We start from the raw sequence: 17,187 nt of genomic DNA, 5'->3' as shown, positions 1-17,187 counted from the left end.
GGTGTTTTGAGACCCTGATTTGAAAGATTGGAGATTTGGACAGAGTAGAATGCTGAACAATAGGATATATGGGAAAATTTCAAGCAAATATTTTTTCTTAATGAGGGATATAATATGCTTTAAAATATATGTAAGGTGGTATATTCCATAAAATATGATTTCCCAGAATGTGTACAGGTATGTTGCAAAAAAGGAGTCTGGGCTCAGATAAGTCTGGGAAATCCAGATTAAGCAAAGTCAGGCAGGTTTCTTTTCTGGAGGACTTTTCAGAGCCTTTAATGTGCCAATGTCCATTAGGTCTCCAAAAGTGGGCTCTTGCAGGTAGCATTTCCCAGAATTCCTTGGCTGCCTTCTAGGAAAACATATTAACAGCTTATAGACCTTCTGTGGTGGGCAGTGGAACACAGTTTGGAATGTGGTAACAGAGCGGGTTTTCTGGGAAGACTTAGACATTCTCCTCTCCTATGCGTTGTCCTTCCTCTCTTCATGGCCCAATTTTCTCCACGTTTTATAGACCAGAGTAAGTCCCACTCCCAAGAAGCCCACTCGGAGTGTTCTACTGTGTGGGACCATTTCCTCCAGTGGCCTCCTATTGTTTTACGGTTGGGGCCAGAGACCGTATATTTTTATTTCTTCTAATGGTTTAGTAGAGTTCCATCTTTCTCCCCAAACTGACTGCAAAGGGCGTGAAAATCAGGCTGTTTCTTATATTTCTTTTGTATTTTGTTGGGTGCGTACCAGACACTCATACACTTATGGATTCATAATTGCAATAGTTTTATACAGTTAGTCTTTTTCTGTGTCTTTGCCTCCCTAACCCCATTCCTACCCTTTGATCCCATCACCTCATTTCTGGGTCACCCCTTCCTGGGGCTCTTTTCTAGATACCTATCATGATGCCTCCTTTTATCAACCTTTTCTCTCTCTCCCTTTCCCTTTTTCTCTCCCTCTTCCTCTCCCTCTCTCTCTCTTTCTCTTTCTTCCTCAAGTCTTTCTCTTGGTCTTGTATTTGTGGCTGCTAAAGTAGTACCTAGTCTATTTATAGCCTAAGTTGTCAAGAGCTTATCTCCTTGGTAGGTTTTCACTGTACCTTCTAAATAACTTAGAGCTCAGAAGAGTCCAGCTGTTTAATTTACCAAGTGCTGTATACTCAAGAATATTTGAGAGATGCTGGATTGGGTGGGGTAGTGGAGTGAGGAATTAGTGATTGAACCCTCCTGCCATCTTTGTTTTGCCTCATAGGTTGGGGCTGGATTCAAAGACAAATTGTAAAAAGATTTTTAGATAGATTGAGATGTGTTTCAGGCTCATTAAAGTTTGAAGGTCGAATAATATAAAATGCACGATCAGACACCCATAGCATTATAGGAGTGCAGAAGATTGTAGAAATAATCTTAAACAAGACCTTCAGTTTAAAGTTGGAAAACTATGATCCAGAGATGTTAAATGGCTTCTAATGTTGTATAGATGTAAGTAGTAAGGATGAGTTTAGCACCCAGTTTCCTTGCCTCTAAGCTAATATTCTTTCCAAAATATATCTCCTCAGGATCTAAAAATAAGAAGAAATTGGCTAAAATTCTAAAAGGAGGCATTTATAAAATGTGTAAAAACTTTGTAATAAGAGTTATTGCAACCAAATTAGAACAGGCTACTAAGGTAGACTTTAGTAACATCTCCCTAGAGAATATTAGGATTAGAGTGTTAACAATTTGAATGTTTTATTAGAGTGTTAGCTGGAGACAAGAAGGTCATTTTTAAAGAAACTCTTGTTAGTTCTCTGATTCTGTTTTCTTTTTGTAATTTAAGCAAAGGAACTGAGGTCAAACAAAGATTAAGTTTCCTTGGGAGGCAAACTGTTGAGTCTTATCAACAGTTGGATTCTTTATTGGGTTAGTGACCCAACCTTTCTATTTACAGGTGGTTATTTGTATTGTGCATTTAAGAGAGTATTGACCACTCTTCGATATATCACACAGGACTTCTATTGACATGATTTTGCACAATCTATGCATAGTTGTTGTATAAGTTTCCTATTGCAGCTGCAACAAGTTATCACAAATTTAGTGGCTTAACATCACACAGTTATGGAGGTGAGAAGTCCAAAATAAGGCTTAAGGAGTTAAAATCAAGGTATCAGCAGGGATGGTTCCTTCTGGAGGATCTAGGGAGAGAATGCTTTTCAGCTTCCAGAGACCACCTACATCCTTTGGCTCAAAACAGCATAGTGTCTTCAAATCTCTTCCTTTCTGTCCCTCTGCTTCCGTAGTCACATTTTCTTCTGTCTGACTCGGACTCTCCTGCCTCCCTCTTATAAGGACCCTTATGACTAACTTGGCCCCACCTGGATAATCTAAGACAGTCTCCACATTTCAATATCCTTAACTTGATCACATTTGCAAAGTCCCCTTTGCCATATAAGGTAGTATTTGAAGGGGATTAGGATGTGGACATCCTTAAGGGGCCACAGATATCCTTGAAGATGCTTTGAAGAATCAGTCAGTTTCTTCAAAGACATCAGCTTACTACAGATATCTTTGAAGAAGCTTTGAAGAATCAGAAATAGTAAAGAGTTTTGTTGAGGTCAGATGCTTAAATAAAAGCATTGGCTCTCTTTTAGTAGTGAATAAGCTTAGTAGGCAGAACTTTTTGGTATCTTGAGTAGCCTCCTTAATAATTAGCTTAGAAATGATTGAAAACTTTTAGGTCTTTAATCTTTAGGAAGTAAAGTTACTTTTTTAAGGAAGTGTTTACATCTCTGATACATCATGAGTATATAACATGGGCTTTTCTGTATTTGACTTTAACTGTATTTCTTAGAAGAAAGTAGTATCAGGAAAAAAAGAGAATTTACTGTATAATATCTGTTGAAAAATCTATTTACCCCTTAGGTGGAGGTCCATTAACCATCATTTCTACTTTTGATGTAAAATTGTTAATTTCCTTCAGAATTGGCCTCTCCATCCATGGAACTTAGTGCTCAATATTACTTGAGCACAGCTTAAAAAAATATACCTTATGATAGTAACAGTAAAAGAAAAATTGAGGGAATTTCACTTCAATAATATCTGTTGAATACTCCTGTAGAAGAGGCACTGGGCTAAGTGTTGAAGACGCAAGAATAAAAAAGATGAATTCTGGAGGAAGATAAGACAATGAGCAGACAATGTGGTATACACAGAGATGGAAGGATACTCAGAGGGCAATGCCAGAACAGCAGGAGGGGGCCATTTGAATACATGCAGATTCACAGAAAACCTCCTGGGGGCGGGGGGTGCATTTGAGGTGAATCTTCCAGTCTGAGTCAGAGTTAGGCATGCTGAGAAGGCTGGGAAACCAGTTCAAGAAAGAACAGTGTGGGAAAACCAGGTGTGAAACTGCAGTGTGGAGCGACTTTAATCCTACTTTTGCGATTGCAGTTTAATCGTGTTGATTTATTTTTTTAAAACAAAATGCTTAATCTCTTTTATTCACCTTGATTTTTTCCAAAGAGGACCTGGAATTGCTGCTTGACAGGGTCAATGATCTGATAGAGTTCCGCATCGACGCCATTCTAGAAGAGATGAGTAGCACACCTCTTTGCCAACTCCCCCAGGAGGAGCCACTTACCTGCGAAGAGTTTCTCCAAATGACTAAGGTTATCAGAAGATTGATGTTTTTATTTTAATGTTTTTTTTGTGATTCATTTTTCTATAAAGGGCATTTTTGAAGCACAAATTACATTTTTTTCTCTCCCCATGATTGGTCTGTGATAGATGTGATTCAAACATGGAGCTTTCTGACAATAATTTGAAAATGAAGAGGGATGTATCTAAGGAGTCCCTTAGACATGAGGAACAAATCATTTCTTTTCAGATCAGCAGAAGAGAAATTGCTGTAGAACACATTTCTCATGTTACCATTTTTTGAAGAATAGAGCTATTTTGCTGAAGAGCTTTTAGTAAGCTAAGATTAATTAATAAAACAATTGTTTTAAATATCTTCTGGATAGAATTTCTTCTTTAAACTTTTCGTAGAGCAGCATTTCCCAAACTGGTGTTCTGTGGCACACGGTCCTGGAGCTGTTGCTAGGAAACCTGGGAGAGGTGGGGTCTGTGTTCAAACTGCTTAGGGTAAAAACTGTACCCTCCTTTCCTCTTACAGATTCTTTACACATTAACATATTAAAATAAAGGTCTTTGAAAGGTCTCCTGGAAAAGAGCCCATTTAACTTTCTTTAACCTATTATTTCTCAAACATTTGCAAATGGGACACTTTCTTCCCTGTGCCAGGATTGAGATCCTGGGAGCAGTGCTCCATGAAGTGCCCCTTGGGAAAATCACTTGAGCATCATCTACAGTGTTTCCAGTGGGCATCCTGATTATAAGAACTCATCAATGGTGATTGTAATGTGTATGTCAGGAGTCCCCAAAACCATCCCCACTAGAAAGACTCATGGAATTCAGAATCTAGTTGCACTAAAGGCTAAGACCTATTACTGCAACGTAGCAAGGATACACAGTCAGACCATAAGGGAAAGACAGGTGGAGTTTAGAGGAACGCGTATGCGGGCTTCCTTAAGATCTCTCTCTTTCATGAGCCACACAGAGCTCTCTCTTCCCAGCAACAAAAATGCAGCAACACGTGTGCAACATTTCTGCCCAGGAAAGTCCATTAGAGACTCGACACCCAAGGTGCTTGTTGGGTCTTGTCACATAGGCACCCTCTGCCCAGCATGGACCCAAATTCCAGACACCCCAAAGGAAAGCAGGATTTCAGCATAAACCACACTGTCTGCACCGGCAGTCCAGGCACAGCGAGCCACTGTCAGCTAGGGAACTGTGGGAATCCTCCCGAAATCCAAGCTCCCAGATGCCAGCCAAAGACCAACCTCGCAAGCAGGATAACAATCTCAGCTTACAGTGTTGACGCTTTTCTGCATGTGTGGTAGTCTTCAGTTTATATTAAATTATTATTATATAATCAAAATTAAGTGTCTACATTTTAGAAATTTCTGGTTCCTCCTGTCAGACTCACTAACTGTGGGTAGACCCCAAACTCCCCCTTGTCCCTCCCACTTATTTGTCATGCTTTCCCCCTCCGAGAAATCACTTGGCTCCATGGTTTTAATATTACCTCTATTCTTATGATCGTTTTATAAAAATGCATTTCTTTTAATTTAAAAGCAAGTTTTAGAATATTTAAAAAAATTGGAAAAAATAGCATTTTTACCAATCACACCACTGTTGTTATAATTTTGATGCCTTACCTATTTACATGCCTCTTAATAAATTTGTGATCCCTACCATAGATACAGCAGATTTTGAATAGTGGTTTTTTTTTTTTTCCCCACTTGACTCTTCTTCACAAAGTATTTTTCATGTTGCTGTATGGCTTTCATAGCCACCATTTTAATCATGCCTTCAGAATGTTCTATTGAGTTGTTGTATCTTAATTTACTTATTAGTTTCTTGTTGCTGAATTTACTTATTAGTTTCTTGTTGCTGAACATTTAGATAACTTCCAAAGTTTTGCTATTTTGCCAAGAGCTGCAATGAATATATTTACATGTATCATGCTTTTTTCCTCTTTAGGATTATTTTCTCCTCCAAAGTAAGATTATTGCATCAAAGAATGTGGCTTCATTTAATGGCTCTTAATATTTGTAGCCAAGTTGCTTTTCAAAAGGGTGGTATCAACTTACAATGCCACTAGCAATGTGACAGTACCAATTTCACTATCTTCCAACAAACACTGTTTTATTATAATTATAATAAGTTATAATAAAAATTTTATTACAATAGATTATATAATAAATAAAATATTCATTATAAATAAATATGATAAATTCTCTTATAATAAATTATAATAATAAATTATAAATTATTATAATTTATAAATTTTAGTTTAAGCAGCAAAATCATAGAACCTAATTTTAATTTGCATTTTTGATTACCAATATAATGAATGGTTACCAATATAAATGAATGGTTACCAATATAAATGAATGATTTTTCTTGAATTTGTTTACTTTTTATAATTCATTTATTCCTTCAACAAATTTTGTGGAGCTCCTATGCAAATCACTGCTGGGGATACAGCAGTCAACAAAACAGAGGAGATCCCTGCCATCGTGGAGCCCACTTTCAAGCAGAGGAAACAAAAACACAAACAAACAAAAAAGCCAATAAATAATGTGTCAGGTGATGATAAGTTCAACAGAGAAAAATTGAAGGTAATGGAGAAAAGAAGTACCTGATAGAGAGTTGTGATTTTATGTTGATGGTCAGGGATGACTTCTGTGATTATATGTGAACACAGGAAGTGAGGGAGCAAGGCACGTGAATATCTTTGGGGAAGAGGATTCTAGGCAGAGAAGCTAGCAAGTGCAAAGGCCCTGAGGCAGAAGCTTGTTATGGTAGCTGGAGGAAGATGCTGAGCTGAAGTTCATTGAGTACGTTTATATGCTGAGGGGGGAAATTAAGTAGAGAAGGAGAAAGGGAATGGTTGGTAAGCATGGTCTCTGACGAAGCAGGAGAGTCTGTGGTTTAGAACTCAGATTGTGTGGTTATTCTTAAATAGAAGGAGAAACATTGCATTCACTACAAAAGGAGGAAAAGGGATTAATGATGGAGGCTGGTTTGTCTTCTGGGTGAGGGCATGGGATCAGGGAGTTGGCTGATTCCCGTGTCATGGCCTCCATTTGCTTTGTGCTGGAGAAATCAAGGTTATTAGCTGAGTACGATGGAGGTGGGTGGTGTAAAGATTTGGGGACATGGGGATTAGAGGACACAGCTGTTATGGGGCCTGGTGAGAAACGTGACTGGAGTCATATAGAATGACTCCTGGGTAGCACTGGGGCCTGCTTGAGTTCAGGAACCATGAATTTCCAATGCCAAGAACCTGCATTGCCATGACCTGTGTGTGCAAGTGGAGACAGTACGTCCTCTGGTTCATTTGGGCTGGGTTTCTCCTGGCTGGGGCAGTGGAAGGCTGAAGGAGTCATCAAGTAAAGGACATTGGCAAAAGAGTGGTTGAAGTGAGAAGTCATGTCATTAGGAGAGGGTGTGTAGAGTCAGAGGATTTAAGATGCAGACTTTGAAAAATATGAGTGATCTTGGGGCTGGCCCAGTGGCATAGTGGTTAAGTTCACGTGCTGTGCTTCAGTGGCCTGGGATCCATAGGTTCGGATCCCCCGCATGGACCTACACATCGCTCATCAAGCCATGCTGTGGCAGCGTCCCACATATAAAGTGGAGGAGGGTGGGCATGGATGTTAGCTCAGGGCCGGTCTTCCTCAAGCAAAAAGAGGAGGACTAGTAACCGATATTAGTTCAGGGATAATCTTCCTCAAAAAAAAAAAATATATATATATATATTAGCAATCTTGGGGCTGGGCCAGTGGCCTGGTGGTTGGGTTCGCGTGCTCTGCTTTGGCAGCCTGGCATTTGTGGGTTCGAGTCCTGGGCGCAGACTCATTGGGCCATACTGTGGTGCCGTCCCACGTACAAGGTAGAGGAGGATGGGCACGAATGTTAGCTCAGGGCTAATCTTCCTCAGCAAAAAGAGGAAGATTGGCAACAGACATTAGCTTGGGGCCAATCTTCCTCACACACACAAAGAAGATATACTAGTGATCTCTCAGAGAACAAGGTGCTAGTTTATATGGAATGAGATGAACAAGCTTGGCAAACATAGGTTCTATGGTTATATGTGATTTGCTGACCAATAATGATAAGAAGCACTTCTTGTGTATTTACTTTGCGGCAGGCACCGTTGTTAGCATTTTATGAACATTATCTTATGGAATACTGATAACAATCTAAGGTGGGTTCTACCATAATCGCCATTTGCAGATGGGGAATCAAGGCCCAGAGGATTTCCAAGAATCACACAGAGCTAGGATTTAAACTCACATTGTTTGGTGTCAGAGTCTATACTTGTTACTGGATGATGCTAACTCTATCCCATCCCTTACTCAATCTCTGATTTTTTCATAAATATCTCTGTCTCTTTTTCATAACTGTCTCTGGGCTAGGGATGGAGATTGGTAGTTGGGTGAAGTTCTGAGTTGGAAGTGAAGTTGTTATTTTATACTTTATTTGATGACAGAGAAGTTTAATAGTTTCAGGACACATCAAAATGTTCCTGTGTTAATGGCATCAAAATGTCATGTGCCCTGCAGTGGAGTGGAGGTGAAGGTTCTGGGTGATAAGGAGGTAAATGAATTGTGAAGCTGATATTGGAATGGATGGTCCATGAGCACATTAGAGTCTCGAGATGAATAATGGTGGAACTTGGATGGAGCTGAAGACTGTGACCAACCGAGTCCATTGCTTCATAAGCTTATTTTCCAACTAGGTGGTAAATCACTTACTGTTTACATCATCTATCTCTAGTCTGTCTGTCTGTCTGTCTATCTATCTATCTATCTATCTATCTATCTATCTATCTATCTATCTGTCTTCCTACAGAATTGATCATAGTGCCCGAATCACATTAGTTTATATTTACTTAATCTCATTCGTGAGAAATGTGTCATCTAGTTGCAGGAGAGGGGAATATCTGAAATTAATTAGGAGTTGCCTGTGGCTTATTGGCAAAGGTGAGGAGGGAAGGAAGGCTGGCTGGAGCAGATTTACGTTAAATGAAAGAAACTTCATGGGAAGAGAGGCTGCTCATGGCTTTTGGAGTTATTTCCTCCACTGCTGGAGAAGTAAGTGTAGTTTTGGTCCATCCACGCTGCTCCAATTTGTTCTCTTATATTTAACACGTTCCTTTACAGGATGCCTGGTCTGGGTTAGTGTAGGAGGTGTGGCCAAGCATTGTTGGAGACCAAAATCTCATGTGGAGGCTGAACCTAGGGCATTACTACCATTCCTGATGCGTTTGCAAGAGCTAGGTAAGCAAATATGACACTGTGCTAATTTTTTTCCCGTAGGACCTCTGTGTAAATGGTGCTCAGACACTGCACTGTAGAAGCTCATTAGTGGAGGAAGCAGTCAATGAGCTAATAAATATGTTGCTGGATGTGGAAGTTCCATCTAAAGAAGAAAGTGAAAAAGTATCCACTGTGAATGGTGCTGATTCAAAAAATGAAAGTTTAGGTAAGAGATGGGGTCATGGAAGGTCTTTTTCCAGGACATTGCTGAAAACTAAAATTTAATTTCTACATTGCAATTGATTTCGTGCTTCTATAAACACTCTCCCAATTTTATAAGGACATTTATAAATCTGAAATTATGATTCTGAGCATATTGTAATGACTCTATGTCATTAATTCCCATTATTTTTTGTTAAACTCTACAAACATGTACTTTGCATTGGCCCTTGTTAGCTCTCTTTGCATGTAGGTATGAGTGCATGTTTTTTCACCTTATCAGTAGGGTAGGATGGATTATAGGTTGGAATTCCCGTTAGAGTACGTCTACACTAGAGCAAATCTTTTGTGGGACAGATGAAGACACTGAGAGGCAGAGAAGGGAAGTTATTCTCCCAAGGTTTTTTGGCTGTTGGTAGAAGAGAGAACACAAGAACCCAGGTCCCTGAGGCCCAGTCTTGCTTTTTCAGCCATAGCTCCTGCCTCTCCTGTTTCCTCACATTGAGGAGGAGAGGCCTCCATCAGTCCACCTGGTGCCCCCATTTCCTCTTCCTATCCTTTGGTGGCTTCACTTTCTAAGAAGTGTGACATTTGTTATTAAACTTGCATGTAATTTATCTTAATTTTCTTCTCTTTAATTGTAATAGATGGTTCTCCCCCTCTCTCTCAATCTCTCTCATCTTCTAACAGCAAAAAGAGAAGAAGGAAATTCCGACACCTTGACATCTTCCCGTAATGCTGGGGCAGGCCTCATGCCTTTGACAACCATCACGAGAAAGAAGAAAGAGACTGAGATGTTAGAGGAAGAAGCCCGCGAGTTGCTCTCTCATTTCAACCATCAAAATATGGATGCTCTTCTGAAAGTTACGAGGAATACACTAGAGGCCATTCGCAGGCGCATTCATTCCTCCAATATGATTAACTTCCGGGGTAATAATCTCACACAGTTTGCCTACTTGCTGGCCAGGCGTCGTTGCTGATTGTGTGTGTCTGTGTATTCCTGTTCTATTTAAATAATTTAAAAAATCCACCATTTATCGAGTGCCTCCTTATAAGTTTATACATTGTGAACTTTGATTATCCCAACAATTCCATGAAGTAGATGCCATTGTTACTCTCATTTTCAAACTGAGAAAACTGAGCACAGCGAGGTTAAGTAATTTGCTTAAAGTCACTTAGCTTTTGTTAATTACATAATAATTGACATCACTTTTAATCTTTTTTTGTAAGATGAAAACGTAAAATTATTTTAATTAGTGAAAGCAAAAATATATACTTTTCAAAGAAGATATATAGAAAGATAATTTCATCATTGAATTATTAGGTTATTAGCTAGTCTTATAAGGTGATAAAGATCTTATTAATGCCTTCCTCTCCAAAATGGAAAATTTTTTACTATTTTTGTGCAATATTTTGTATTTTTTACTATTTTGTATCAATATACTTTCCAGCTGTTTTCCTCATTCTCAATACAATCGTCTCTTTCTCAGCACCATTCAAAAATAGGTGTTGCATTTCCCAGATGGGCCACAAAAATCCATCAAGTCTAGAGACATTGTGAAACTAAATTTTAAATTAAAAAAATAGTAAAAAAATAAAATAACAGTAATTAAAGATGAAAATGAATAGGATAATAAAACCTTTTTATTCATTTTAAATATTGGCATTTAAGAAAAAGCATCTTTAATATTTAATTAAAAGTGGCTGTATAAAAGTGGAAACCTTGAAAGAATTTATTTTTTTTTTGGAGGAAGATTGGCCCTGAACTAACACCTGTTGCCAGTGTTCCTCTTTTTGCTTGAGGAAGAGTGGCCCTGAGCTAACATCTGTGCTCATCTTCCTCTATTTTGTATGTGGGACGCCGCCACAGCATGGCTTGATGAGTGGTATAGGTCTGTGCCTGGGATCCGAACCTGTGAACCTCAGGCTGCCAAAGTGGAGTAGGCTGAACTTAAGCACTGTGCTAACAGGCTGGCCCCTTGAAAGAATTTTTTGATTGGTGGCATGGTTTATTATGTTTTATTTCATTTCAGAATGGAGGATAGTCCTTTTCTTTGACATAGGGATGTTATTAGAACTTATCAACTGTTGGTTGATATGCTGACTATTAAATCACATGTCTTTCCCAACTTTATATATTACAGGTATTTCCAACTGTAGCTAAAAAGTTACACACACACACACACACACAAACAAATATCTGTATTTACATACCTATGCCTATGTCCAACTTTAAAAGCCCTTTGGATATAAATGGTGAGTCACACTTTATTTCTTCTCCACTCTCTAACTGCTCAGAGTTTGGATTATACACACAGTGGTAGGAAAGCTATTTGTTTTGTTTGAAATTCGAACCCAGTTATTTCTTCTGACTTTGGCTTGTTCTGATAGTTATTCTTGTTTTTCATGCCTTGCTTACTTATTCTACATTTAGCTAATTTGTTGGCATCCTGTTATTTGGACAGTATGGTCTTTAATATTTTAGATAAGTGTTTACATAACAAGCCTGACCCCACACAATGAGTGTCCTTTCTGGAGGGTGCACCAGAAGGTTGTAATTAGCAGAAAATGACTTGGATTCTACTGAACTGCTCTGTTACATTGAACAAAGCTAGATCCTCCATTAGCTTTTATTCATTCATTCATTTATTCAAAATATTTTTCCGATTATACACCTATTATCTATTGTTCTTGATGCTTTAATTTTTCTGGTTAAGAATGAAATAAATCCCATTTTAAATTTAAAAGATTAAATCTTCCCTGTTTCGTGTTAACTCAGACAGTAACAGTGCCTCTAAGATGAGGCGGAACAGTCTGCCCATTTTCCGGGCAGGCGTCACTCTGGCCATTCCCAACATTGCTATGGCCCCTGCCCTGGAAGACATACAGCAGACGCTGAGCAAAGCCGTGGAGTGCATCGTCAACGTCACCAAGGGGGTTAGACAGTGGAGCAGTGAGCTGTTGTCCAAGGTAGGTGTGCAATGAAGAAATCATTTCATGTGGAAGCTGCTTTTATAGATGGGACCGAGCTGAACAATATCCTTTCATGTTGTAGAAAAAGACGCATGAAAGAAAAATGGCTACTTTGCGGAATAGTGAAGACAGTGATTCTGATGTCGAAATGGGAGAAAATGAACCTCAAGGTAAATGTTCTTTCAGTTTTTTTTTTTTTCATTTTTTGCTGAGGAAGATTCACTGTAAGATAACATCTATTGCCAATCATCCTCTTTTTGCTTGAGGAAAATTCTCTCTGAGCTAACATCTGTGCCAGTCTTCCTCTATTTTGTATGTGGGTCGCTGCTAAAGCATGGCTGCCGATGAGTGTTGTAGGTCTGCGCCCGGGATCCAAACCTGGGCAGCTGAGGCGAAGTGCACCGAACTCAACCACCAGGCCATGGGGCCAGACCTCTGTTCTTTTGCCTGGTTGTTGTAAACCAACATTTACTGAGTGAAAATGTATTTTCCTTCTATGTAATTCTCAAATCAGATTAGATCAGAATATTAATCTATGAGCCAATTTTAAGCTTATAAAATATAAAGATCCATGTATTTTAATACCACCATTTAAAATAGCGTATTTTTAGCGAGTGTGTTACAGTTGTGGCTGCGTCACTGATTTCTGGTCCAATGTAATGATGAGAACTGGGGGACAAGAAGCATTTTAGTTTCACAGTTTAAAGAGAAACTTGTCATCACAATGAATATTTCCTGACCTTTAAGAGATAGTTTGTATTTTGACCTATTATGTGTCCTGTTTTGCTAACATGCTGTGATTTTTGCTGTATGTCTCATGGTTTTCACTTATATTTCATTTATATTCTGTAAAAGTAGTTATTTGTCGCTGATTGTTTTTTGACAAACGTCTTGGGGATCGGGATTTTTTCACTCCGTGAGTTCTGAGTCAGGTCAAATAAATGTAAGCTCTTTGAATGGGGCTTTTCCAGGCAGCTTGCAGACAAGTCAAATAGTGACAATTCTGTGGGGGCTTCCTGAGGAGCTCCAAACCCAATCTAGCCCCTCTGGTGACTTCTAGGCTACTGCTAGGCTGTGGTTTTCATGGCCACAGTGGTTGCAAGGCTCCTGTTTCTCAAACTACCACGTAGCTGGTAAGGGAGCAGTGGACAGAGAGCCAGTTGAAACACCACGAAACTCACTGTGTTACCAAGAGTCAGAATATTTTCTTAAATAAACAAGCACTCCTTGGATTGTTGCAAGCTTTGGTTAATTTTCAGAGTCCTGAAAATTGATATGGACCAGTTTTCCCACTGTTTTCAATTACTTTTATAAAGAAGAGGATTTTTAGAGGTCCGTACTTTATCATTGCAGAAATCCCCTCATCTTTTTAAAGCATGTTCTCTATGCTGTCGATATAATCTTTTCTCTCTTCTTTTGCTTTTAGATACCTTTGAAATAGCATCTGTAAACTTACCCATTCCTGTTCAAGCCAGGAACTATTATAAGAATATTTCTGACAACAAAGAGATTGTAAAATTAGTCTCTGTGCTTAGCACTATCATTAACTCCACCAAAAAGGTAGGTCAAGAGGATTTGTCGCCAGGGCCCCTTTGCTTCACAATATGTGCCTGTGTGACGCTGAGCATCACAGTCTTGTCTGACACGCAGCCTGGGGCTCACCCACTGTGCCTTCAGTGAGCGGCTTATGGCATCGTGTATGTGCTCAGCAAGTGTTTGTTTAACTAAAGATCTTTTGTTCTATATTGCAAGGTGAAAGATATCTATTATTCCTATGTTTTATATTGTATTCTGTTTAATGCCTTTAACCTATTTATTTATTTAGTACAAATAAATCTGTTAAAAAATTTGCTGTGTCGCAAACCACAGATCAGACTGGTGTTACAATTTACCTCCAAAGAGTCAGTGATACTAGTACATTTGAAATAGAATAAGATTTACAGTCAATTTTTCATATTTGTGTAGCCAGGCAAATCTTATAAAATAGATGATGAAAATTTGTGTATATTGCCACATAGAAATCAGATAATACTGAGAATAAAGAAAATATTAATATTATCAATACAAACTTGTACTGGACATGGATATAAATTTGGGTTAATTTTTAGTTCCAACCTGCTCTTCTCTCGACTTCCTATTTTTGTTCAGGCAAATCTGTTGTTGTGGTCAAAAAGACTCAAAACCCTGAAGTCAATTTCTACTTAAAAAATGTCTGTGTTCACATTGCCACTAACACCTGTTGACTCCTTAAAAATGTTTGTGAGTGTTGAGGGAATAGTTGTCACTCAGTAAATACCTCTTTTCTACTACTGAGTTTGACAGAATGAGTTGCATTTGCTTGAAAGCATTTTGAAAAGCCACCATTGCTGAAACTGTGTGAGGAAATATTATTCAGTTTAATTTTAATGTGTTCCCAAGGGAACTGGAAGCTTTTGCATTTATGCATTTTCAATTTTCCTTTCTTAATATAGTGAAGGTCCCGTATTTAATTTTGCCCTAGGGGCAGTGTTCACATAATTCAATTTAACAAATATTTATCTATTGCTTAGTTTAGCAAGCTCTACAGTAAATGATAAAGGCAAGTAGAGTATTCTATGATGATAAATATTCAGATATATTTTCAGATGTCTCAGTAATCATGGAAAACACAATAAAATAAATCAATAATAAAGTCCATTACTTTCTCTGAATATAAGCAGCCACTATTATGAAAATCTAAGGGTAAGACATAGTAGTTGAAATTAACATACCGCTGGCAACAAAATGCTTATCTGTGTTTTTGTTGCATTCGCTTTTATATTATATGAAGGAAATATATAGATCTTAGTCTTCCTTAAAATCAGAGAAAGGGTTAGCACTTGGAATAACGTGAAGGACTTTTTTCAGATTGATAGGATGGATAGATTGTTTCTGGAAGAATAAATACACACTTAGTGATAGTACTAGACATGACCAGCCCTTCACAGCCATAGACCCTACTGAATGGTTCTCCCTCAACCACCGACAATCCTATCATCCCAGCCCCTTTCCTCTTGCCATAGCTGATTGGATCAGAACGTAAACCTGACCTACCTTCAGTATGTCCATAGGCTGGCCGTCAACTTACAACATTGCCTGGCTTGAAAAGATGAGCTGGACCAAACAATAAAATAGCCTGGGCAATAAAAATGACTCAAGCAGAACAGCTCTACATATGTAGTTCGTGTAATTTTTCCTTTAAGCTCTAGGTTACCTCCGCTCAAAAAAGTTCCAATTTAATAGGGGCCGGCCTGGTGGTGTAGTGGTTAATTTTGTGCGCTCCGCTTCGGTGGCCTGGAGTTCTCAGGGTCTGACCTGTGCACTGCTTTTCAAGCCATGCTGTGGCAGTGTCCCATATAAAGTAGAGGAAGATGGGCACGGATGTTAGCTCAGGGCTAATCTTCCTCACACACACACACAAAAGTTCCAATTTAATAAAGACTGTGACTTTCAGATAAAATAAATGAGAATCTAAAATTTATTTAGTTAGGATATAGTCTTAATATAGAAAACTCTTGGATGTTGAAAGAGCTCAAGATTCTGGAATTTCTACCCATATGCAAAGATCTTTGATAATCTATACTTCATTCTCCAGGTCATCATACATGTGTGACTATGTCTTCATGCTGTTGCAATGCATTCTGGGTATGCATGTCAGCTTCTCAGCCCATGCCAGGGCATCAGCTGTGGTTGGGAGAAGCAGCGGCAGGCTTAGCTTTCTGCATTTAAAAGGGTGGGAAGTCTCAAGGCCCATTAAACCTGAGGCTCTGAGGGACACTTTAGCTGTGTGTGGGAAGTTGGAGTGCAGCTACTCCTTGCTTTGGTGCGGGTTGGTGAAATTCACTTAAAGCAACTGGGCCATTTAGAATGCTGTTGGTAATGCTCTCTTTTTTCAAATAATGGCATTTTGGACTTTATCTCAGTTTTGAAAATTGTTTCTCATGCAGATGTAACTCTGAAATTATAATATAAGCCAATAGAAAAGTTGATTCCCAAGAGGTAATAAACTTAGAAATGAGGAGACAAATTTTTAATTATTTGTAAATGATATGATTATCTACCAAGTAAATCCAAGAGGCTAATCTGAAAAAACATATGGCCCAATAAGAGTTGTTAGTAGTCAGTTGAAAGATAATTATAGGCATTTCTGCTGTAATGCAATAAACATGTTCCTGAAAATCCTGTTTTGCAAAATTGCCCATTTAATATAATAGGGATTATGAGAAAAACAGGGTTGAGGCAGACACACAAAACCTAGGAAATTTTGTAACCAGAATAGTAACAAAAGCATTAACAATCGTAGTAAAATATTAACCCGTTTAATAACTCTATAATAAGTCTACAACTTTACTATCAAAAGGTGAAAGGAACTTGGTAGAAGGTGGAGTAAGAAACAGTTGAAGCTGCTGAGTTATAGAAATAAGGGTAAAAGATGCAAAGATCAGGTCGAACTGTGCAAAGAACATTCTCAAAACAAAGTGGTGACCAAATTGGCCCAAAAGGAAGAAATGGCGGAGGGAGCATGGCACAAAGGATTGCTACTTCAGCTGGTACAGAACAAAGGGCTGGGAAAAACAGCATTTGATATGAGACCTCCCTGTTCTATTGACATCATTCCTAGTTACCAGTTGCGAGTGAGCCAATCATCTCACAGAAGCACACTTTGTAGCAAACAGGACTGTTTATTAAAAAATAGGTCAGACAGAGAAAGCCAAATACTGTATGATTTCACTTATATGTGGAAGATAAAACAACAACAACAACAACAACAAACAAATGCATAGATACAGAGAACAGATTGGGGGTTACCAGAGGGGAAAGGGGTGAGGGTAGGGCAAAATAGGTAAAGGGGCACATGTGTATGGTGATGGATGGCAACTAGACTTGATGGTTAACACGATGTAGGCTATACAGAAGTCAAAATATAATGATGCACACCTGAAATTTATATAGTGCTGTAAACCAATGTGACCTCAATAAGAAAAAGAGAGAGGAAAAAAAGTAAAATCAGATTTTTTTTTAACTTATATGCCATCCATAGCCAGTTATAAAAACAGTGGAATGAAGATCCTGTTTACAATAACAACATCATTGAAAAATACCTAGGGACATACATAATA

General features: G+C 38.5%; 1 protein-coding gene across 1 annotated transcript in view; it reads left to right on the top strand.

The window, feature by feature from the left end:
• The window catches only part of DNAH5 (dynein axonemal heavy chain 5), a 271,398-nt gene that overhangs the window by 93,796 nt on the left and 160,415 nt on the right, over window positions 1–17,187 (top strand). Inside the window, exons 17-22 of the mRNA XM_087443140.1 lie at window positions 3,489–3,634; window positions 8,918–9,083; window positions 9,767–10,006; window positions 11,856–12,046; window positions 12,132–12,219; window positions 13,476–13,609. Coding sequence (XP_087299266.1) covers window positions 3,489–3,634; window positions 8,918–9,083; window positions 9,767–10,006; window positions 11,856–12,046; window positions 12,132–12,219; window positions 13,476–13,609 — 965 coding nt within the window. The remainder of the gene's footprint in view (window positions 1–3,488; window positions 3,635–8,917; window positions 9,084–9,766; window positions 10,007–11,855; window positions 12,047–12,131; window positions 12,220–13,475; window positions 13,610–17,187) is intronic.

This window comes from Ceratotherium simum, chromosome 18 (assembly GCF_057802395.1).
Source record: "Ceratotherium simum simum isolate JZ-2026a chromosome 18, ASM5780239v1, whole genome shotgun sequence".
NCBI lineage: Eukaryota > Metazoa > Chordata > Mammalia > Perissodactyla > Rhinocerotidae > Ceratotherium > Ceratotherium simum.
This window is presented reverse-complemented; position numbering and strand designations above follow the sequence as displayed.